The sequence below is a fragment of the Aquila chrysaetos genome, chromosome 8 (genome assembly GCF_900496995.4).
Source record: "Aquila chrysaetos chrysaetos chromosome 8, bAquChr1.4, whole genome shotgun sequence".
Classification (NCBI taxonomy): domain Eukaryota; kingdom Metazoa; phylum Chordata; class Aves; order Accipitriformes; family Accipitridae; genus Aquila; species Aquila chrysaetos.
In genome coordinates this window covers 4035670-4057844 of record NC_044011.1, presented here as the reverse complement: position 1 = coordinate 4057844, position 22175 = coordinate 4035670, and the positions used below count along the sequence as shown (strand labels likewise).

At 45.6% G+C, this 22175-nt stretch overlaps 1 protein-coding gene across 17 annotated transcripts in view; it reads left to right on the top strand.

Annotated features, from left to right (window-relative positions):
- The window catches only part of TANC2 (tetratricopeptide repeat, ankyrin repeat and coiled-coil containing 2), a 290145-nt gene that overhangs the window by 259278 nt on the left and 8692 nt on the right, over nucleotides 1–22175 (top strand). For 14 of the 17 annotated variants that reach the window (XM_030021416.2, XM_030021420.1, XM_030021407.2 and 11 more), the window contains 11 exons: nucleotides 287–523; nucleotides 2270–2455; nucleotides 4648–4741; nucleotides 10194–10327; nucleotides 10791–10914; nucleotides 15179–15354; nucleotides 15641–15773; nucleotides 16330–16359; nucleotides 17269–17360; nucleotides 18813–18959; nucleotides 20931–21031. In XM_030021416.2, coding sequence (XP_029877276.1) covers nucleotides 287–523; nucleotides 2270–2455; nucleotides 4648–4741; nucleotides 10194–10327; nucleotides 10791–10914; nucleotides 15179–15354; nucleotides 15641–15773; nucleotides 16330–16359; nucleotides 17269–17360; nucleotides 18813–18959; nucleotides 20931–21031 — 1454 coding nt within the window. The remainder of the gene's footprint in view (nucleotides 1–286; nucleotides 524–2269; nucleotides 2456–4647; nucleotides 4742–10193; nucleotides 10328–10790; nucleotides 10915–15178; nucleotides 15355–15640; nucleotides 15774–16329; nucleotides 16360–17268; nucleotides 17361–18812; nucleotides 18960–20930; nucleotides 21032–22175) is intronic. The other 3 variants (XM_030021414.2, XM_030021415.2, XM_030021425.2) reach the window with 1 other exon arrangement.

Below are 22175 nucleotides of genomic sequence, written 5' to 3'. Positions count from 1 at the left end.
GCTTAAGTGACGTATCTCTACAGCAGAAAGGATTTCAGACAGTGATACAGATTTCAGATTGTCCTTCATCTGGATGGATGTTTGCTCCAGCTCCTTCCCATACAGGCAAAAATGCCTAAAATGGGACCATATATTTGGCAAGTGTTTTTATGGGACACTTTATGTCCTTCACTATTTGCTTGGAAGCATGCAGAGGGCCCTGGTATAAATTCTTTTGTTGCCCTGAAAATAAACTAAAGTCTCTCCATAAGACTCACCTAACAGGACCTCTTCTTTCCCTGTGCAGGTCAGTCGGTTGCTGATTTTAGGAGGCGCAAACGTGAATTATCGGACCGAAGTTCTGAACAACGCCCCCATTTTGTGTGTCCAATCTCACCTGGGTTACACGGAGATGGTGGCTTTGCTCCTGGAGTTTGGGGCCAACGTAGATGCCGCTTCGGAAAGTGGCCTCACCCCCCTTGGCTACGCGGCTGCTGCGGGATTTCTAAGTATCGTTGTGCTGTTGTGCAAGAAACGGGCCAAGGTAAAGTGACCATGTTCCTCTAAAAGCCAATTTAAACTATTCCGTGTTTATGCAAGGCAGGGCACAAGTTGCAGGCAGGATACGTATTGCTTGCTAAAGAATATCCTCCAGCAGATGAAGCCAGGATGCTGCTGTGGAGGGTTGGCTTTTCTGCTAAAATGCAGTGGCTTTGAAAATCTTGTGTTGACACCAAACCTAAGTAACTCCTGAGAGTCTGTAATTAGTATTCTGGAATTCAGTCTGAGGTAGGAACTGCCTAATCACACTGCACCGATGGGCTGCTGAAGGACGTTCTGGAGAAGTCCTTGAACCTCACGAGGTTAAAATGGCAACGTTGCTTTTGCAGCACGGAGCATTCTTTAAATATCTCCTTGAGACACATTTTCCAAAAACTTCTATCAGACTTGTCCTAGAAAAATACCCTTTGTTTAGCTTTGTGGTGAGTGTTTGGAGTTTTACTTGTATATAATGAGTCAAGTTTAAATATTTTGTTGAAGAAGAAAATTATGCTGATTTTTGAAGTGGAGCCTCTGGAAACAATTTGTGGTTTCTCTATATGTTTAGCTTCAGTTCAAAAAGCAAAATATGGGTTTGTATAGTTTTGGTATGAAAGTTGGGATGACTGAGGTACCCATTTAGATCCCGCCGTGTTGTCTGTAATAATGCGAGGACAGTATGAAGGAAAAAAAGAATTGTGCTTTTGTTGGGATATTTTGAGAGAGTTGGATGACTCCCTGACGCTTCTTGGTAAGAAACCACATTCTGTCTCTGAGAAAAGGAATATTTGGGCTACGTAATGCAATGGAAAAGTCCTACCACTCATAGGTTTCCTTGAGTATCCCTGACTGTATTGAGGAAATACCCCAAAACCAGCTGCGTTTAGTTTGAAGGCTGAGATGTTTGATTCTGTCATAGAAAACTGCAACGCTGTTTGCTGCTGAAGTTGAGAAATGAGAAATATTAATATTAATGGGTTATAATATGATAAATATTTCTCGTATGTATTCTGTATCTATAGTCAATATTAATAGAATATATTAATATAATAATTATTTCTTATAATACGAGAAATGAGAAATAATATGTTGCAGAGCACTGAAAGGGTTAACCAGCAGGACGGTAGCTGATCTGCCTGTCCTGTTTTCTCCAAGTTACTGGGATTGGGATAGGACCTAGAAATCCCAGCTGATGCATTCAGGCATCGAGTGAAAACCATGCCTTGTCCTGAAAAGCCAACCAAATAAGTTCTTACAGGGCTGCCAAGAGCGATCTCTGTTTCCTCTTGACTTCTGCCTGCACTGGCCTCGCGTTGTGCGTTTGACTGCAGGCTGAGGCACTTCTGTGTCTCTTGAAAGAAATTCTATCTGGAAAACAAGATGGTTTTCCTCTTGTGGATTTGGATAAAGGAGATGATAGCAGTGTGTATGATTTCAATCCGAAAGACAACACCATTGCTGGACTTCGGGACACAAAGGGAAAAATGCTTTTGCAGCCTTTGAGTCTGAAGCAAGCTAAAAATAATGGAAACTTACCCAAAGCAAACATTTGTGGCCAAGAGGATGCCTAAGCCTGGGACAGAGTTGCTTTGGGAATGGTTGTTTCCTGGTCGTGGAAGGGATAGTTTACCAGAAAAGTGCACATATTGCACATGTGGCATTATTTTGAAACCGGGGCTGGAAACTCTAAAGAAATGAAGACATTTTGCCCGTGATTTGGCTTAACTGTATTTTGTCATCTCTTTTCAAGGTGGATCATTTGGACAAAAACGGTCAGTGCGCTCTGGTTCATGCTGCTCTCAGAGGACACTTGGAGGTGGTGAAGTTCTTGATCCAATGCGACTGGACCATGGCTGGACAACAGCAGGGAGTGTTTAAGAAGAGCCACGCCATCCAGCAGGCGCTGATCGCTGCGGCCAGCATGGGTTACACCGAGGTAAGACCTACCAACCAGCACATCACTGCCTCTGCGGGGCGGGAAACCAAGAGTTGACTATGTTTCCTAGCCAAAACATGGAACAACGAGGGTCTTGGAGGTGGAGTCAGTACCTCTGTCCTACTCTTCCTCCCCTTCCCATCCCAGGCAGCGGGGTTCACAGATCCCTTAGCAATCCCTGTGGTCTGGGCAGGCGTCCAAGAGAGGAAGCGTTACAAGCCTTTAAGTTGTTGGAATAAACCTTTAAGCAAGTGTGGATAAACAGCGAGTTGCTTACACCGTTCCTCCAGTGGTGTTAGGGAAGTGTGAGACCATGTAGCTTTGGACTGTATGTTGGTGGAGAGAAGAGCCAAAGAGCTTCCTCCTATCATACTGGTAAAGATTTGTGATGTGGAAAATGATGTATGTTTTCCTACCGAGAAGCAGTCTTTGAGGATTTTTGCATTGGTTGATTTCTTTGCTAAATTGAGCTCCTCTCATTTACGGGAGTTTTGAAATTGCTTTTGTTAAGCATAATCCATGAAAACATAGGCAATGTGCTCAGATCAGAGGAGCTAATTAAAGAAAGCTGGGAAATTTCTTATTAGCTAAGTGACTGTGAGTTGAACCGATTAGAAGCAGATGTGACTTCAAAACCCTAAAGATCTGCACGCCGAGGACATAATTTGTAACAGGGCACAGAACTTTTTAAATGGGAATTTCCCCCCAGATAATACTGATTACCTTTATAATGTATAGAAAAGAGTTTTGGAATTGTTTAATATTTCTGTTGTACTGTGAAAGGTACATGGCTGCTTATAGAAAATACACCAAGTCCCTGTTTTGAGGTGCTTGCAGTCATAGGAGCTGCAAGCTGACGATTACTTACTGTGCTGTTTTTCTCCAACTTTGATGATAAAACAAATATTTACCATGTTTATAAAGTGATCTTAGTCACTGGTGGAGCCACACTGGAGTCCTTGCTGTGATTATACCCTAGTGTAACCATACCAGACTTAGCTTTACGCTTTAGTCACGCAACACAAGGTCCACTAACAGCACCCAGCTGGGAGGTCAGCCGAGTGCGCGGGGGTTTGTTACACCAAGCTCACACTCTCCCATCGGGGCAGCGACATACACACAAGGCGTCTACTGTGGAAGTACCATGGGCATCACTTCAACAGCATCTTCCACACAGGCACTCTCCCGGGTTTCTGGTTCCCGCCCCGTGCCACTGTCATTCCCAATGTCCCATTTAGCACTAGAGCATCACTGGCAGGACACGGGAAAACGGCACTCGTCACCACAGTCCCTGCTCCCCTGCGCTGGTGCCTGTCTCAGTCTGTGGCCGCAGGCAGCTGCAGGCAGCGGAGCAGGCACGGCTTCCTCCCAGGTACTAAGAAAATGCTGGTTAGCCTAGACCCCAGCAGATAATTGTTTCTCCTAGAAGGAGAAAAATGTTTTTGTCCTTTGGTCACTACAGTAAAATCTCCATTTTCTTCTTAGCCTCTTGTTTTCTCACATCGTGTGATCCAAACCCTGAAATTTTCTGCCAGTTCTCAGTCAATTAAATCCTTTAATTTACCCTTTAAAGAAGTTAATTTGCTTCTCTGGGGTTTCAAGCATCCACAGCTGGAAGAAAAACATAGTAGAAATCTTTTTAACAGTCTGCTTAAAAACAGTATTTGCTAGAAAGGAGCTAACAGTTTCTGGAAGTACCTTCACCTTGGCTGGAGCTTAAGATAATGAAGAGGCTAATGATTGTAACTGCGCTATTAAATCACTTGTCTGTGACTCAGTTTCCCCAGCAGTAAAAGGGGATGATCACACTATTGCACCCCACCAGGTGCGAGTCAATACAGATGGACACACCAGTGTCTCCTCGCTGGTTACGACAGCTGTAGCTGCAGACAAAGGTGCATCCACTGCACACGCCGCGTCATCTGTAGCGGGCCAGACACAGTTATAAGGAACTGCTGCTACAAAAGCTCATCATGGGCGGTCGTATCAAGACACTTGGGGTGTTTTTTTGCTTGTACAGGGCAGCAGGTTCAGTGATTCATCTCTGGAAGAATATTTACTTGAGCTTAGTGTGCCAGGCAGAGACTGTTCCTTTTCCTTTGTGTATTCAGAGCAGCTCGTGTTAAGATGTCAGCAGTTTATATATATATAACGCATGCAAGTTCGTGAGCTGACATGTCATTTTGTTTTAGATTGTCTCCTACCTGCTCGATCTTCCAGAAAAAGATGAAGAAGAGGTGGAGCGAGCACAAATCAACAGCTTTGACAGCCTTTGGGGAGAGACAGGTGATTTCTGTAGATGCTGTAGCTTCTTCTTGCATGTTTGTGTGTGTATTTATGGGCTCCCCATCACCTGACTCATCCCTGATCCCTGGCATTGTTTTGATGAAGGGAAAAGGATCAGTTCCTCTGATTTGATTTCAGGTGATTTACAGGTGCCAGAGTGGAGCTTGCACTCAGCTTAAGTAAAACAGAGAAGTTTAGGTTTTGAAAATCCTGAGCTTCTGCAGCTCCTGACACTTTTCAGGAGCATGCAGGCATGCAGCGTCTCTGACAACCAGGCCACTAATTTCTCTGAAACATCTCACATTATGTGAGATGGACACAAAAGTCTGCTCTTCCTTTCTTGATATTGGGCATATTTATCCAAAGCATCTCCCCATTTCTCCCTTCCCTTCCCTGTTACATGCAGCACCATGACTCTTAAATTATCCATTGATTTTTCTGAAAGTTTCTCATTTTTTAGGACCTGGTAATTAAATAAATGTCCTTTTGTGCAGTACTATATTTTTGTATTGATGGGTATAATACATAAGCCCCGCTTCCCTAACTTCTACCAAAACAGAAACAGCCATTCACCCCTTCCACTCCACAGATATGAAGTGCGCTATCATCTCCATTTCTTGAGATATTCAAACTTGGAGTTGTTAGCTTTTAACTCCAATGACCTTATAAATATTATCCACTCTTTTGTACTCAACTCACTAATCTACTTGCATCACTGGTAATGTTCCTGTCAAGTTAATACACCAAAGTAATGTTCCTGTCTGGGTAACGGAGCACTGATTTTGATTCTGTCAGCTTTGTTTAAAAATGACACGATCCAAGGGTACAGACAGCGGCTGGTGTGTGGCTCGGTCTTTGGTCAGGTTGTTTCTGGTTAGAAGCGGGGGCGGCAGGAAAAAGCTGGGTTACATTTTGAGCTGATTCGTACGCCGTACATTTGAAAATGTAGCCCGATTAGAGCCTTGGGTTGAATGGAGTCTATGAGAAGGTATTGCCCCTGAGCTTTAAAGGACAAAGGTGGAGGGATGAGTTGTCCTGGCAGGGAGCCTGATGGGTGGCCGGGCTGCTCTGGGCCACTCATGGGGCATTAGGGAAGGAGTCAGCTCCTGCACCCACAGGGACATAACTGAGTAGAAAGGGCGTTGTGTCATTATTAGCAGAAATAAGGGCAACATATACAAATAAGCCATTTAAAAGTGCCCCTAGGGTGTCACGGGAGAAAAAAGAAATTGGATATGGAATTAGTCAAATGAGGTGACAGCATTGGTAATAGGACAACAGCTTTGCTGTCAGCGAGCTCACAGTTCACAGTGGTGACTGGGCCGGAGACGGCTCATCCAGAAAGTTCTCTGGTGTTTGGGTCCTCAGGACTAACTTGTAAATAGGATGGTGATCCAGATGCCTTCAGAGTTTGATCAAAAGCCACTAAGATATCTCCCTGCAATGTAACCTCATGGACGGCATCAGATACTACAGATATGCTCCTTGACTTAAAGCTAGTCCTGGGTTGTCTGGATGAATCTAGCAAAGCCTGGTATAAGGCCCTAGGTGTTCTCTGAACTGGTGTCTAACCCTGCCCATCCCTGGAGCTCTGCCTTCACAGGTCACCCTGTCCTGCTCCCTCCTGCTCAGCCATGCTCTCCAGTCGGAAAGCTGAGCACCGCAGTCTTCTCCCTGACAAAGTCCAGCTCTTTTCTTTCCTCTTTCCTTGTGTCCTGGGTGGCTCTGCTGTTCCCAGCCTGCCCGTTGCCTCGAGGACTCTTCAGCAGAAGTCTTTTCCGTCTCTGTTGTCCCCCTTCCCATACCTCTCCCCCCCAGCAGTGCCAAAAGCTGGACTCACACAGACATCGGGGAGTTTGTCTGAGAGGGGTTTCTGAGCAACTGGGATAGTTGGGAACGTGGAATTGTGATTTGCAAATCGCACACAAATGGAGGAGCCATCTCAAAGGAATACCCATGTATCACATTAAAATTGGTGGTAGGTAAGATGGGAAAATGAGCAAAAACGAGCCAACCACCAAATTCAGCAGTCTTTTGTCCTGTCACAGGCAGGACAAGTTTATATAGATCTCAAGACTCCCTTTCACATTGTTTTATTATTATTTTCCCAAAAGTAAATAGCGAGTTTAGATAAATTTGAGGAAGAATGCTGGTTTCCACCTAAAAATAGCAATCTGCTCTAAAAATCTGAATCATGTCTCATCTGTTTTTTGATACTTGTTGCTTGTGCGTCTAATCTTCCACAGAGCAGAGCTGACTGCCTGGCTTAGTGATATCAGCCTGATATCATCCAAATGGCAGTGCCAAGTTACATCATAAGTTTAGGAATTGCTGACAGCACACTATAGCCAACTCCAGATGGAATATTTCCCCCTGGGACAAGACTAATATCAAAACCCAGCAAAAAAGTATCTGAGTCACTTGTAATAACTCCATCAAAGTTGGAGGTGCAAAGAACAACTCCATCAAACTGCATTTGTCTTGCTGCCAGGCTGTGAAACAGATACACGTGCGGTATAGGAGCAATTTAATGATTCCTTCTGCAGATAAAGTTGCTTTTTTTCTAAGAAAACACACATGCTCTGCACAACAGGAGAGACAGAATGTGCCCTTGCAGATCCCTGGTGATGGAGACTGTGGCTTGTCGGACGTTGCTTGCTGACAGAGAGGGGCACGTCCACACCTGAAACTTGTCTCAGGTTTTGTTTGAGCCAAGTTTTGAGAAATGCAGCAACTGTTTTATGGCATTTATGCCAAGACTTTGTTATTGTATGGTGAGTTGTTCTCCTGGCACTACGGTCCTCATTGAAGAGCTGCAAAATGGAACATGCCTGTTTTCCAGCCCGGGATCCTGGTCGCTGCTCCTTGACTGGGCTTGGTGGACTTGCCTTGTTCATGCTGGGCCATGGGAGCTCTCTGGCAGATAGTAAAACTTCAAACAAAACCATTTCCATTTCCCTCATTTCCTCTCATCACCTTTCCTTGGATTTTCCAGTCTCCTTTCAACACACAGGCACAGCCTTACCTTCTGTTGTGGGTTTTTTGGAGACTAATGGCTGTTGTAAGGCACATTGGTGATATCAGAAACAGGTTGATAAGTCCATCTAAAGAGTGGTAGAAGGCTTAAATAAGCACGTACTTGTAGAATTTTTCCTGAAGTAGTTTAATTGAGCTTTTGGGCTTGGACAGTTGGACACCAGCCACAGGACAGTGCTCTGGGCTTGAGGTGACCAGCAGTGGAGCTGGAGCTTGGGGATGTCAAAAGCCGCTTTGACGAGAAGGCTGGAGCTAGAGGAGGGAGGCACCTGTATTCAGAGCAGCAGCAGAGTGTCCAGCTCGTTGCAGTTGGAGGGACCCCAGGGGTTATCTAGTCCAACCTTCCGTGCAAAGCAGAGGCACTGGTGAGGTCTGGGTGTACCTTAGTGAGTTGGTCTCCGAGGGTCCAGCTGGACTGAGCTCCTTTCGCCCCTCGGAGGGTTTCTCCATTTCTGAGGATAGATGCCTAGGTATCTGTGCATCATACAAGATGAGCTTGGATAGGTTTCTCTCAGCAGCAGGCAGCAAATCCAGGTCATCAGTGTGGAACCTTCCTGAAGCAGCAAGGTCTGACTTCTCAGGAGCGCAGAAGCTTTTGAGCTTCCCTTGAGTTGGAGCTGCAAAGGACAGGCTGGAGCTACATACCCGCACCAGTTGCTTTGGCCCTGAGGAACAGAGTAGCAAAAAAGACATGTCAATCCAGGTAGAGAGGATTGCAAGGCAGAGTGGAGAAAGGTATGGCCATGGATCAAATTGTCCTGTTTCAGTGAAGTCTTTTCCAAAGAACATTTCATGGTGAGCACCAAACACTTGTAGGTGATTTACAGTATTTTCATTGTTGCAAACATAAGTCATTTTGACATGAAATACCTCAAATTAACCTGCAGCATTTCAAGTACAGGCAGGTTTAGAAATAGAACCCAAAAGCCCTGCATACCGATCCCTCTGCCGTGCACATTACACACAGTCCTCCTTCTATATTTGTAGCTTACGTTTAAAACCCACATGGATCTGATTATAGATTTTGCAGTATGTTCTGCTTGTGGCAGCGAGATGATTTTTCTTTTAACTCTTGGTGTCTCTCAACCCCAAGAGAAGAAAACTCGACCATAATGTGGAACAGAATAGAGAATTAATTAAATCCCCCAACATTAACAGTGTTGCAGTTGGAAACCCATCAACACCTCGTAATCAGCCATCCCACAGAAATGTACTTCAAAGAAAAAACAAGCTACGTCAGTTAGAAATAGACTCCCACCTTCTGCTCCAACTCCTACTAGAAGCAGCAGAGCATTGAGCCAGAGGAGCTGTGCTGAAGTGCACAGAAAGTTAAGGAGAGGAGGGAGGAACCGAAAAGTCTAAAATTAATACCAAAGACGAGTCAAAGGCAGGTCCTGCACTTGGAACTATTTTCGGATTGAATGTGTCTTTTCTAACCCAACCATACTTTCTGAGTTAACAGAGCACATTTTGTCAGGGAAAGAGCTGTCAGGTGTTACTTCTACCCACCTGTAATATTGTGAGCATCTGTAATACTGGAAATGAGAGATAATTTTGGTTTTGCACAAAGACCCTTGCTGTTAGGATCAGTCCTGACCAGAAACAAAGCCCAGAATTGGCGTTTTTCTTGGAGAACCAGTGAAAGTATTCATACCATTTTTGCTTTCCAGTTGTTTCCCTGGTTTCAAAGATTTACAGGGTAAAGTGGGATATTAAAAATAAAAGTCCTCCATCTGAATTATGCTGCTCTGTGCTTGTTCAGAGAAAAGCCACAAATCTGATGGACATCCAGTGGCTAGCAGTGATCTGTCAGTGCCTTCAGCCTGATCCCTCACTTGCTCTCTTGTAGTCATGGTGGAATGAGTCAAGGACAGGTTACAGAAGGTCTTGTCAAGACAGCATATACCTAAAGATCTGTGTTTTCACTGGACATTGTGCCCCTACTAAGACACGCTCAGTCTTGCAGCCTGTGGCTTTTGCAGTAGGAAAACCTACAGGAGGCACAGCGGGAAATGGGGAAGTTTTCATGTGACAAGGCTCTACATTTCTTTGCAGCAACACCTTGAACCTGGGTCACACGTTCCTGTAGATTATGTTATGCTTACGGTTCTCATCCTGTTTCACTGCAACTTGTGGAAAATAATAAAAGCTGATTGTCCCAATCAGCCTCTTTCCATAATGTTACAAGATCTGTTCATGGAAGAGTTGACCTTTGAAGTAAACTAAAAGGACAAGTAAGAGCTAGAACGGTACTGATCCAACTAATTTTCTTTGTCCATTTTGCCTGTCATGAGATATGTTTGGCATTTCAGGCACCATCACTTCGGTATCCAGCAGAAGGACCTATGTCCGGATAGGAAAAAAACTCCGCGGAGAGTGTGGCTCTTTCCCTTCACTGCTTTTCTCTCTCCTCCAGCTCTGACGGCAGCGGCCGGGCGTGGGAAGCTGGAGGTCTGCCGGCTCCTCCTGGAGCAGGGTGCCGCGGTGGCACAGCCCAACCGCCGCGGGGTCGTTCCGCTCTTCAGCGCCGTGAGACAGGGCCACTGGCAGGTGAGTGGGTTGTTCACGCCGCCGGGATTGGCCTGAAACGTAGGGTCAGGCTGTCCCTTCCATCTTGCTGAAATATGGGTGGAGAAGACAAACCCCAACTCTTGTGCGGAATGATCAGAGTGAGAAAAAGTGACATTGATGCTTCAAATCCCCAAAGCTCTTGCTAGCTACAGACAGCTTTTGCTTAAGTACTGCGTTATCTCACCATTTGGGAAGCAAATGGGATGCTCTTGACTTAAAAGGTCATTTTTCCTGTCCTTATACCTCAGTTGCGTCTCTTATGCCCTAATCTTGCAGCAGTAATCCCAGAGGGCACCACACTTTGGGGGGTGAGGTTTCAGGACATGGCCACCGCTTTGCTCTTCCTTGGCTCTGGTTTCTTCCCAGCTGGATCTCTACGTACGATGTGTGTTCCCAGCTGGGTCTCTACATATAACGTGTGTTCTCGCTTTGTGCGTTGCAGATTGTAGATCTTCTACTCACGCACGGTGCTGATGTAAACATGGCAGACAAGCAGGGGCGGACGCCGCTGATGATGGCTGCATCTGAGGGACATCTGGGCACAGTGGAATTTTTGCTCGCACAAGGTTAGAGAACGTGCTCGGAAGTGCGTTGGAGACCGGCCACGGCGAGTCCCACCGCACTGTCCCCTGCACAGCTGGAGTTTGTAATGTCGGGGTGGGGATTGTAATCCCACTGCTGGATCGGGCGGTGGGAGAGGTTCTCAGCACCGTATCCAGTTTATTGGAGAGCAAGACTAGAATAGTCATAGCGTTAATCTTGGCTATCTGTTTTGTTGTCTGTATTTGGTGCTCACAGCCTCAAAACCATGCGTTTGAGTTAGAAAATAACATATCACAGGTGCTTTGAGCATTGAGTTGAGAACATGCCCTTGAACCACGCTTGGAGCTTTCCCCTTAGACAAAAACATCAACAAGCGATGTGATTGAACCATCAGTATCACCACAGAACAGGCAGGCAAAACTCAGCCACAGGACCAGAGTTTGGGACACGTTTTAACATTTCCATTTTTAGTGCTAGTATTGTCGGCCACTTTTTTGACACCAACATCAGCAGGAGGGTAAGGCCCCGACACAGGCAAGGATTTAGTGTATTTGTTGAAAATAAAACAGAATGGTTTTGAAGATAGTCTGCTCTTCAGCTTTGCACTCACAGATTCACTTTGCTCAGTACTTTCAGTGTCTAATAACTCTCCTTCACTAGGAGTTACTCAGTCAACAGGAGCATGTTTCAGTTTTACTCATTTCTGCTGTACGTGTTCGAGGTGAGTCAGAACAACACGCTGCCTGCAACCTGTGTGAACAGGATTATTTCTTATTTCTGTAGTTCCTTAGAGACCTTTTCTTTGGGTTTTTTTGACAAATAGCCAATGTTTGTTTGGTTTGTTTGGGTAATTTTCCATTATTTTTTGGCTAGAAATAGCATTTAATTCTTGTATTGTTATTTGATATTTTTATTTCAGGTAAGATCCCTCTTTGGGAAGGGATATTTTCTTCATATCGTAAGTGACTGTGTCTGACCTCTTAGCCAAAATGTGAGACACTTGTATATTTTACATAGTAGTTGTAAGAACGTTTTTTTCACTGTAAAATTGCCAGGCTGCCAAGAACAAGTTTCTCATTGCCTGTCTGTCCTGAGCCACAGGCCAGTGGGATCCTTGCTGTTCAGTGCTGTAACCTGCACAGGGATGTGACAAAGATCAGTTTGAGGCATGAGTTTCTTATGAATTCATTCAATTAATTATTTTCTGATGTTCTGGGTTTTTTTAAATTTCAAATTAACACTCCCCATGTTTGAGTTGTAATGTGGCCCTTTTTGCAGCTTGACTTAATCTGTGTAAAAGGCTTGAAATAAGTGATTTTTTTTTTGCCAGGCTTGAGAACTGTGCATGTTGTTTAAGACTGACTGGTTCAGTGGAGGATGAAAATACCAGATAATCTGATCTTGGCTATGGGATCATCAGCAAATGCACATAATGTTTCCCTAGCTCTTTGGACACTGAGACCCCAAGAAGTCAAAAATATGAAAATTTTTTTTACTTTAAAAATGTCCATTCTTGTAAATAGCTTAATAAACTCCACCAAATATGCTATAACACATGGTCCTGAAAAGTTAGCTCAAGCCTGGGCAGAGTACAGTGATATATGGTGTATTTTAATTAAAATGGCTTTGACAATCCTGTTCAATGTTTCATTAAAATCAGAGTATGTGAATCATAAGCCATAAGCATTAATTAGTGTGTTGCAAGGCAACTCTCATTTGACTGTACTTGATTAACACAGCGTTTGTAAACACTTTTTATTAACAGAGTTGCAGTCATCAATCAATTTGAAATCCAAATTTTTAGAGTTACCTACTGCTCTTACTTAACACCCAGAAGTAATGGACGTCTGAACGGTGAATTAAGCTTTCCTGGTAGCAGCTCTGCTAGAGCTGATATTTATACGGATCTGTGTTACACAAAGCAAAATAATTCTTGACGCTCGTTCCGTTTGGAGAGAGCTTAATTCTGAATCTCAAAAAATCAATCCCTCGATGTTTTTGCTACCTTGGGGTACGTGGTACGGGGGATGCCGCTCCTTGCTGTCTGTCTTGTGCCTCTGACACACAACGCTGAGCCTCGTCCCTGGGGCGCGTAACCCTGCCTGGGCACTGCAGCTTTGGATGCATCCTCTGTACAGAAAGGATCCAGCCATCCTGGCCACTCCCTGCTTCTTTTTGATGCTCCAAGTCTCAGTCATTTCTTTTTTTCTCTAGCTGACTCATGTTCTGTGCCTGATGGATAACATACTCAATCATAAACTCTTGCATTTAGCCCGTTAATTTTTTTAGGGAAGGGGAAGGAGCAGTCCAACCCTTCTCAGAAGCAAGCTGGGTTTACCCAGACAAAATCTTTCCCACTGCAGCAGGCATCGATCCCGTGAGGTCACCTTAAGCCCCTTGCCCTTGAAACCATCAGTTTGTTTCATGTCTGACTGCCTTAATGCCAGGTAGGTCAGAGATCCCCGAAGGAGCAAAAGATGCCTTCAGAGTCAAGCAGAGGTTCTGCTGGGAGCCACGGCTGCGTCGGGAGCTCGGCATTTCTGCAGAGGTCGTACCCAGCCTGCCTCGGAGCAGCATTTTGGCATTTCTGAAGCGGTGCACTTTGTCCGCTCGCTTAGATCTTCAGCTTGCATTGCTACCCTGAAGTCTGCGCCTGTCACCCTGTGGTATGGTGTGTCTTCCACTGGACTGGGAAAAGAGTGGGAAGGTTAAGCGATGATGTGGCTTTCCAGCCTTCCCTCTTACTGCAGGAGCTTTCTCACCTGCTCCAGAAGAGTCAGAGGGAAAACACGAGAGAAGACTTGGACAGTTTGATTGCAAGCAAGTAGCTGGTACAAATAAAAAAGGAATGAAATGAGGTTTTATCCTGCTTTGCTGAGCAAAAATTATCCTTGAGTCAGTTGAGAATCACCTGGAGGGCTTTCACAGAGCTTCAGAAGGGTTCCTGGGTGTGGTGTGGGCAACGTGAGAGAAGGCTGGCAAGATGTTGGGAGTTTATGTTGTCATCCCTTAGCTTGTATATTGGAGCTGCCTTGCAGCCAGTGTCCCTCCTTGGCACACCAGATTGCCCCAGACGGCGTTAGCCACCTCCCTCGCTGGCACTCCCCGCTGCAGTTCGGAGGCATGCAGCGAGCAGGATGCTGCGGCTGTGCCGAGAGCTCTGGGCGGAGGTTTCTGAACATACCCTGAGCAAATGTTCATGTGTCGTGCTCCTCCGCAAACAAAAAGTTGTGCAAGCTGGAAGACCTATCGGTTTGCTGTCATCTTGGGTGATGTGTGCTAACCGGGGGATATGTCAGCTGGGATGAACGGGAAGGTTCAGGAAATTCACATTACTCCCCCGCTTGCTGAGCTTTCTGGAGCCAGTGAAGATCTCATGCTGGGCGGTTTAGAGTTTACCTACAGGAGAAAAATACTGCAGCAGCAATTGATCCCGGCCGGCTGGCAGGAGCATTCCGCAGGTAGCCGCAATTCCTCGGAGGAGCAGAGCTGATACGGATCTCTTCTGCACGCTCGAGAGCCGGAGCCCTCCCTGTGCCATGGCAACAGGAGTTGTCTTCATGCCACGAAGAGGAGTGTTCACTTAATGCTGCTGTTCAGATCTCATATGCGTATCCATATGCCGCATGAAGCAATACTGACCCGTTGGTATGGCAGCGCGATTTCTTGATCCAAGAAAATGTCAAGTCCCTCTCTCCTTGGCTTGCAGTTGGCAGTAGTTTATCCCACAACATTGTATTTATATTGGGTAAAGTTCAGGGAGAAATACTGCTGGAAATTGTGTTGATTTGGGTAAAGGGAAGGGGAGTGAAGAGGGGAAAATACGTGCTTTTTTAGAAGAACTGAGCTGAATTGACTTAGTTCCCCTTGGTACGCCATGACCTGCTGAAACAGCAAAATGGTCTTCATCTCTGACTCACACAGCCTGGAATGGGTTTTGATTTAAAAAAAAAAAAAAAAAAAGTTAAAAAGAAAGATTGATGTCTCAGATGAGGGATGTCAAATCCACCCTGCTGCTCAGAAGATGTTTGCCAGAAAAGCCTACAGAGCTAGGTGCGAAAAAGTTTGCAGCTTGGTGTGAATAAACTCATTTGCCACAGTTCCTATCAGTGCATTTGAAGTTGCCATGGAGGGTGGGATCCGTGGTAGGAGAAATATTAATAAAGTAATTAATAATTATGTACATAGCTCTCTAAAAATAAGCTGTCATCACTAAGCGGATGGTTTGTTGTATCATAGTGCTCAACAACAGAGAGCTCGTAAGTGAACTGACCCTTGTTCTTTCAGGTGCCTCCATTTCTTTAATGGACAAGGAGGGCTTGACGGCCCTCAGCTGGGCTTGTCTGAAGGGACACCTCTCCGTGGTGCGTTCCCTGGTAGAGAACGGAGCTGCCACCGACCACGCAGATAAAAACGGACGCACTCCACTGGACCTGGCAGCTTTTTACGGCGATGCAGAGGTGGTAAGTGGCCTGTAATACATGCAGAAGAAAACAAGCAGTTGGTGTAAAAGGCTTAAAGTAGTACAGTTAGGCTTGGTGTAACAATAAGCATATAGAGTTCTGGCCCTCCATACGTGCAGGCGCTTCTGCAGAGGACAATGCATGAGACTGATGTACTCTCAGACCCTATAGAGGTGGTTTGAGCCCAAGCAGTGGAGCAGAGCAAGCTTTTGCTGGTTGTACATCCCCAGCAGCGCGCGAAGGTCTCGCCCAGGAGCAGAACTGACTGTCGGGCTTCTCGTTGCAGGTTCAGTTTCTGGTGGACCATGGGGCCATGATTGAGCACGTTGACTACAGCGGGATGCGCCCACTCGACAGGGCAGTGGGGTGCCGCAACACCTCAGTTGTCGTCACTCTCCTGAAGAAAGGAGCAAAGATAGGTAGGGACAAGGGGACAATCCACCGTTGGCTCTGTGCTCAGGCAGGACTCCGAGCAGTGGGGCTGGCTTCCTAGAAAATACAAGCGTAATGCAGAGGCAGCCTCAGCCCCAGCTGCTGCCTCGTACTCCGAAAGCAGCCAGCGAGTCATGACTGCCTTGTTCTCTTTATTAAAACGGGGAATATTTTTTTTTGCTGTCGTGTTACTTAGCAAAGTTAATCAATAAACAACTGTTTCTTTGGCAAGGTCTTTCCTCTGGTAATGCTTTTTCTATCTTTACTAGTCTGAGTCGACAAACGTACTATGTCCATGCATTGCTGTGAGCTGCTGCATTCACTTGCTCTGTGTATGCTTTCAGATCTTAGTGTTACCTGCACTGCGCCACACAGCTGCTCACGTTACGTTTTCCTGTGAAAGGGGATTTTGCTGGTGCATTGGCTTCTTTGCTGCCTGCCTCTCACAGCTGCTTTTTTCCTTTCTTTTTTTTTTTTTTCACCTTCATCCATTTTTTTTTTCCCCTCTCTCCTACAACTTTTTGTTTTCTCCTTTCTTTGAAGGTTGTCAGACGTTACCGAGTCGCCCACGAGGTATATCTCATTGCTGTCAGCATCAGCTTCGATCTGATAGCTTTGTCAGCCTTGCTTTCTCCTGTTTGATTTAGCCTGCATGCGTCCCCGACACCTCTAATCTTTTAATTTACCTCACCTTCAAATAATTTTTTTAATGACTGTTGCAGAGAATAACTTGAACTCAAAAACTAACCTCCTTCCCCCAAAATGTACTGAATCTACTTATAGAATATTGTTGACTTATTCTTCACCCACACTAATGAGTTGTCCCCAAATTTTTGCCACCCCTTCCCTCCCAGTATTAGTCCTTGAGATAACAACTGGCTCTGCACGGGCGGACCCCTGCGCAGAGCCAGCGTGTCCCCAGCCCAACGGATGGCTTCGGCACCGGCAGCACTTAGACACGATCTTTCCTTTGTCATATTTTCCGCCTTAATGGATTTTCTACTCTAGTATTTCACATCTTGTGAAGTTGGAAATCACAATGCACTTAAACACAAAACGCCTATCGACAGTCGAACTGCAGATTTCCTAGTACACTTCCAGAGATTTTAATTTAGAAATGCTTTTATGTAACCACTCTGATTTCTCCTTCTAAATATGTTTTGTTTCTCCCCACCCCAGCTGGTTCCACAATCAGCACTGCCCTCTTGTGGAAATGGCTCCTGTCATTTCCCAGACCATCATGGTGGTGGTGATTAGGATTAGCCTTAATGACTGCAAAGGAAAACCCTTGCAATGTGGATGACGTTAATTTAAGTGCGAGAGGAACTGTCAGCTCGATCATTTGGAGCGCTCTGCCCTTTGACCATGCCAAGTTGTTCTCTCCAGCAGAAATTCCCACCCCAGGATATTTTTTCCACCCAGCTTCCTACCACCCTTGCATTGTATGAGTTTTTTACCCATCATGCATCCTGTACACTACAGGTCCAGCAACATGGGCGATGGCAACCTCCAAACCAGACATCATGATCATCCTGTTGAGCAAGCTGATGGAGGAGGGAGACATGTTTTATAAGGTGAGAAGAGTGTTTTTGGAAAAATTGAACAGATGCAGCTTGCAGCACAACTGTGTATGAGGGTTTGAGTGAGCAATGCTGCTGCCTTAAACCATGGCAAGTAAAAGCTACTGCTGACAGCGTTCCTTGTGTTGCAAACTGTTTGGTTTTGGTTAGTGGAGTTGGGGAGGGGGGATTGATTGCCCAAATCTGTAATGAAGCTGAAGCAAAGCCAAGTCTCTCTGCATTCTGGATTTGAGCCAGCACTTCATTTCCTCTTTGAAAACACCAGAAATCAAGTGTTTTACAGAGGTTCAGAGTGCTGATGTCATTGCATCAGATCTGGCAACATTGTCATTACCTAGCAGGCTCACTGCTGCGGAACAAGGCAACAAGATAGTATATCCCAGAAAAACTCCTGGAAGAAACTTTTTGCAGCAAAAACAGTTTGTCAGGACACAGATGGCTTTGTCGTGTCCGTTAGCCCATGGGAAACATTCCACCGTTACAGTTAGAGAGTCTTTTTTGCTCTGTGTTTATTTTAAGCCGATCTTTAAAACCTGGAGATTTGCACACACACACAAAATGTGCAAGTACAACAATGATTCACTGTTAGGCTCTAAGGGTGAAGCAGAAAATATGCAAAGCTGGCATTGTAACTGGAGTTATCTGCCAGAGATACGTGATACAGCTGAGAAACCTGAGTCTACAAAGTTTTAAAGCTTACTATTTGTAGCTGCAAAATTTATGTCCTAGATCCCATTTTGCCCTCTTTCTTTCACCCTAGCTGCCATGGCTGCCCCTCTCCAGGGTGCAGATCATCCATCCCAAAAATAGGTGCCCAAAATAGCAAAGATGAGTCGCCCTTTGAAGGTGACTGTTGCGTCCCAATAACTATAAAAGGAACCCAGTTGACAGGCTTAGTTGTAGACACCTAATTTTCAGACATCTAAAGTCCAGGGAGATGAATCTCAACTGGTTTGTCCAACTTCAGAGCCATGTCAGTGCCATAATATTTATCTTTGCTATTGCAGAGGCTTCTCTGAGCCCCAGGAACTCCACCCAAAGTCCCACACTTCGTATTCTTTACCATCCCTGGTCCTACATCCATTAAGCTTTGGGTGTAAGGTGTTCTCCAGAAATGGGTTACTGATCACCCAGCTCAAAAGACCATCCATCCAGAAACCAGATGGAGTTGTATCGAGTTAACAGAACACAAATTCTGCTGTGTTTGCCACTGTAGCGTGACAACTCTGTTCTAAGTGGGAGAGCTCAACTTGCACAAGACATCTGCATTTCCAGATCAGATGCTCCTTTGATCAAATGTTCTGGCTTTCCTTTCTAGAAAAGAGCTAAATAGTGAAGTCAAGTTACCTTAACCACCTAAAACATTCGTGGGGCTGGTGAGTGAGGTCTCTGCAGTAAAGTAAACTCAACCCAAGGATGTGTTTTGACATGTTCTCCTTCTATTAGAAAGGTAAAGTGAAAGAGGCTGCCCAGCGCTACCAGTATGCTCTGAAAAAATTCCCCAGGGAAGGGTTTGGAGAAGACCTGAAAACCTTCCGTGAGCTGAAGGTGTCGCTCCTTCTCAACCTCTCCCGGTGTCGAAGGAAAATGAACGTAAGTCTCCCCACTCTTCATGGCCTTAAGCGCAAGCTGCCAGCTTTCTGCCTGTGCACAGAGACATGTCCATCCTGTATTTGTGCTTTGACCTCTGAGATCTCTCCTCTGTGTAACCTGGTTGTCCTTCACAGAGCACTGACATTTTATAATTCAAAAGAAGTAATGATTTAATATGCATTTCTGATGATTAAAAATTCATTGCTATGTTTATAGCTTTTTGAATTTTTTATTACTCCCTTTTGATGATGATGTGAATTGGGGGTGGAGGCATTTTCCAGATTTCTAGGGCAGCGGTGAGGGAGGAGCCAGGAGATGTGCTCCTTTGAATACTAATTAATTTAAAATGAAGGAGCATATGCTTAGGGGGCTAGCACTTCCCCAGGGCAGTGAGTCATCCAGAAACACCCCCACATACTCCCTCTCCTCCCAGAACTGCCAGATCACCGTCACTCTCTCCGCTCCAATCTAGCAGCATCTAGCGACCAACTCCTGCAGCATGTCTGTTCTTCCAGCAGACAAGTGCCACCTCCCCCTTGCTCTGCATGCAGAGGCTTTCACCTCAACAACTTAAAGTCTCCCTAGACTCGAAAAGTGAAATCTCCGCCAAGGCCATGAGCCAGCGAAGATTACACTGGAGGGGAAAGGCTTTCTGTGACACCTTCATTTCTTTAAGCTGTGAGGGAGAAAGATGAAAAGCAATGGAAGTAAAATCTGGATGCTGGTGAACAAACAACACAGTTTGTAGAAAAAGTGTGAACCTTGTCTTTAAACAAGCCAACTCGCAGCTAAGCCTGCGCTTTAAGGACAAGATTTTGGGTTTATTGTTAACTGGGGAATCCCAGGTTTTGTGATAGAAAATTTCAGAGGGTTGTAATTGCTCCTGCAGTTTTTGCACTTACAGATGAGACCATAAAGGTACCTACCTCTTGACTACATTCCCAGTTTAGTCTATTAGGCAGTATCTCTTCAGTAAGTGTTACTGAAGGTACAAACAAAAGTACGAGCTTCCCCAGGCAGAGCATCCGGATAGCAAGCTCCAGGTAGCAAGAGTTTGCTTACCAAGTTTTTGAACAAATCAGGAGTATTCTTCAGTCCTTTCTCCCAGAACCACCCAGGGTCATAGCCCAAAGTCAGCAATGCAAAGCAATGTTTGGCTGTGAAATGAAAGCCCCTCCACTGGGAAGAGGTCTCCTTCACAAGTTCTGAGCCTCAGCTGAGCTTGCTTGTTCGTGAAGCATTCAGGAGAAGGCAAGGGAGGACAGCCGGCAGGATTTGAACCATAGCTGATAGTCTGATCTCGTGGCACTGCCACTCTAAAGCACCCAGAGCAGTCTCCATCCCATGCTGTCACCCTCTACCTCCCCACTCCCAAACCAGTCTCCCAAGTGAGGTATAGGGGAGAGGCAAGGAACAGTGGAATGGGTGGCACTGATAGGAGACCTTTGCCAGGCAAGTACCGTTTGTAGCTACTGAGATATCGTAGTCCCTTCCTTCATGTGCAGTTTTATTCAGCCCCTTCGAAGTATGTCAGTGTGTTGCAGAGGGGAAGGCAGAGGGCGTGGGAAAGGTTTCCTATTGCTTTCAACTATGGAAAAAAATCCTTCACGAGATTACATTCCAGCCTCTGTGAGACCAGATGTTTCCTCAAGACTGTAGGTTGTTGGAGAGGGATTGCATGCACTTGTTGGGGACACAATCAATGAGAACGGAGCCAGTGGCGCGCTGGCCTCTGTGGGTGGTGACAGCATCCAGCATTACGAGAGGGCTTTGAGTCTTTAGACGTGCCATTGTAGCTCTCTGGCTGTAAATGATGTTGAGTCCATGTGAAACATTCCAGTACCATGAAGTTTTCCATGGTACATGCAAAAAAAAAAAAGTCCATATTAAGTTTGTTTTCTTCCCAAACTGTGTATATTTTTATTTCTATATCTATTCAATTACTTATCTGCACACCTATTGTAATGACAGGATTTTGGAATGGCGGAGGAATTTGCTACTAAAGCACTGGAGCTGAAACCGAAATCTTATGAAGCTTACTATGCAAGAGCAAGGGCCAAACGCAGCAGCAGGTGAGGAGAGAGAGAGAGAAAAGTGTGAGGGGCTGGTCTCTTCGAGCCTGGCCACACTGATGTAGGCATCCACCGTGCAAAACCGTACCGGTGTCCCCATGGGAAGAAATGGCAAAGGAGCATTCATTAATGAGATTACAAACCTCTCAAACTCCAGAGTAACACCCTCCTTCATTTGGTAATTTCTGGAGACAGCTGAATGCAAATGTTTTGAGAGGTTCGTCTTAGTTGAACTTTGTCTGAACATCTTACTACACTGGAAACCTTTACACCAAAGTTGGGTATTCTTTTTAAAAACACGCTTTAGTTCAACCACAACTTGGGACTCGAAGCAAAATATGACTCATGGAAGCCCTGTGGCCCGTGTTATGCAAGAGGGCAGACTCATTCATCACTGTGATCTCTTCCGGCCCTAAAATCTGTGAATGTCTCTGTCCTACAGCACTTCTTGCAAGGCAGAAACTGCTGACTAGCTGTGCAGTGACTGTGCAGGCAAGCGCCAGCCGGTGAGCTTTCAGGCATAGCTTGTGCTCAGAGCACTGCAACCAGCTTCTAGAGAGCTGCAGCACTGGGATCTCTCTGCATCTCAGATGGAGCCTGGAGGATTCACTTGTTAACCTCCCTGAAGGCTAAAAGACGTGAGATTAGATTAGTTTCAAAACCGATCAATGCCATTCCTAAATGAGCGGGAGGGGCTTGCTTTTGAGTCCTGTGCTGAAGGGCTGGGTGCACTGTCATGGCACGCATCCCAGTTTTAAACGGCAGCCAAAATGCCTTGCATGGCAGTGCAGAGAACCGCCAGTAGCTGGAGGTACGTCAAGTCCACCTGTGCAAACTTCGTAGCTCAGCAGACGCCACCGCCATTTGACCTTCCATGCTCAAGGCGATGCGTGGAACCAGGCTCCTGGCCCAGCTGATGCTGCGCTGCCTGGTCCACCGGGCCTTGACGTGGGAGGTGAAGCCATGACCTTCTGTTCTGCAGAGAAGTCCTGCTAGCTGAGCCACACTGACCTAATGCCTTTCCTTTAATGGTTTTCCTCTCCATTGTTTCCAAAACACTTGTAAGAAAGCGTAAGAACCGGGTTCCTTTCCAGATGATATCAGCCTCCCCACATATAAGCGTCCTTTTCTCCCCAGGTCTCTC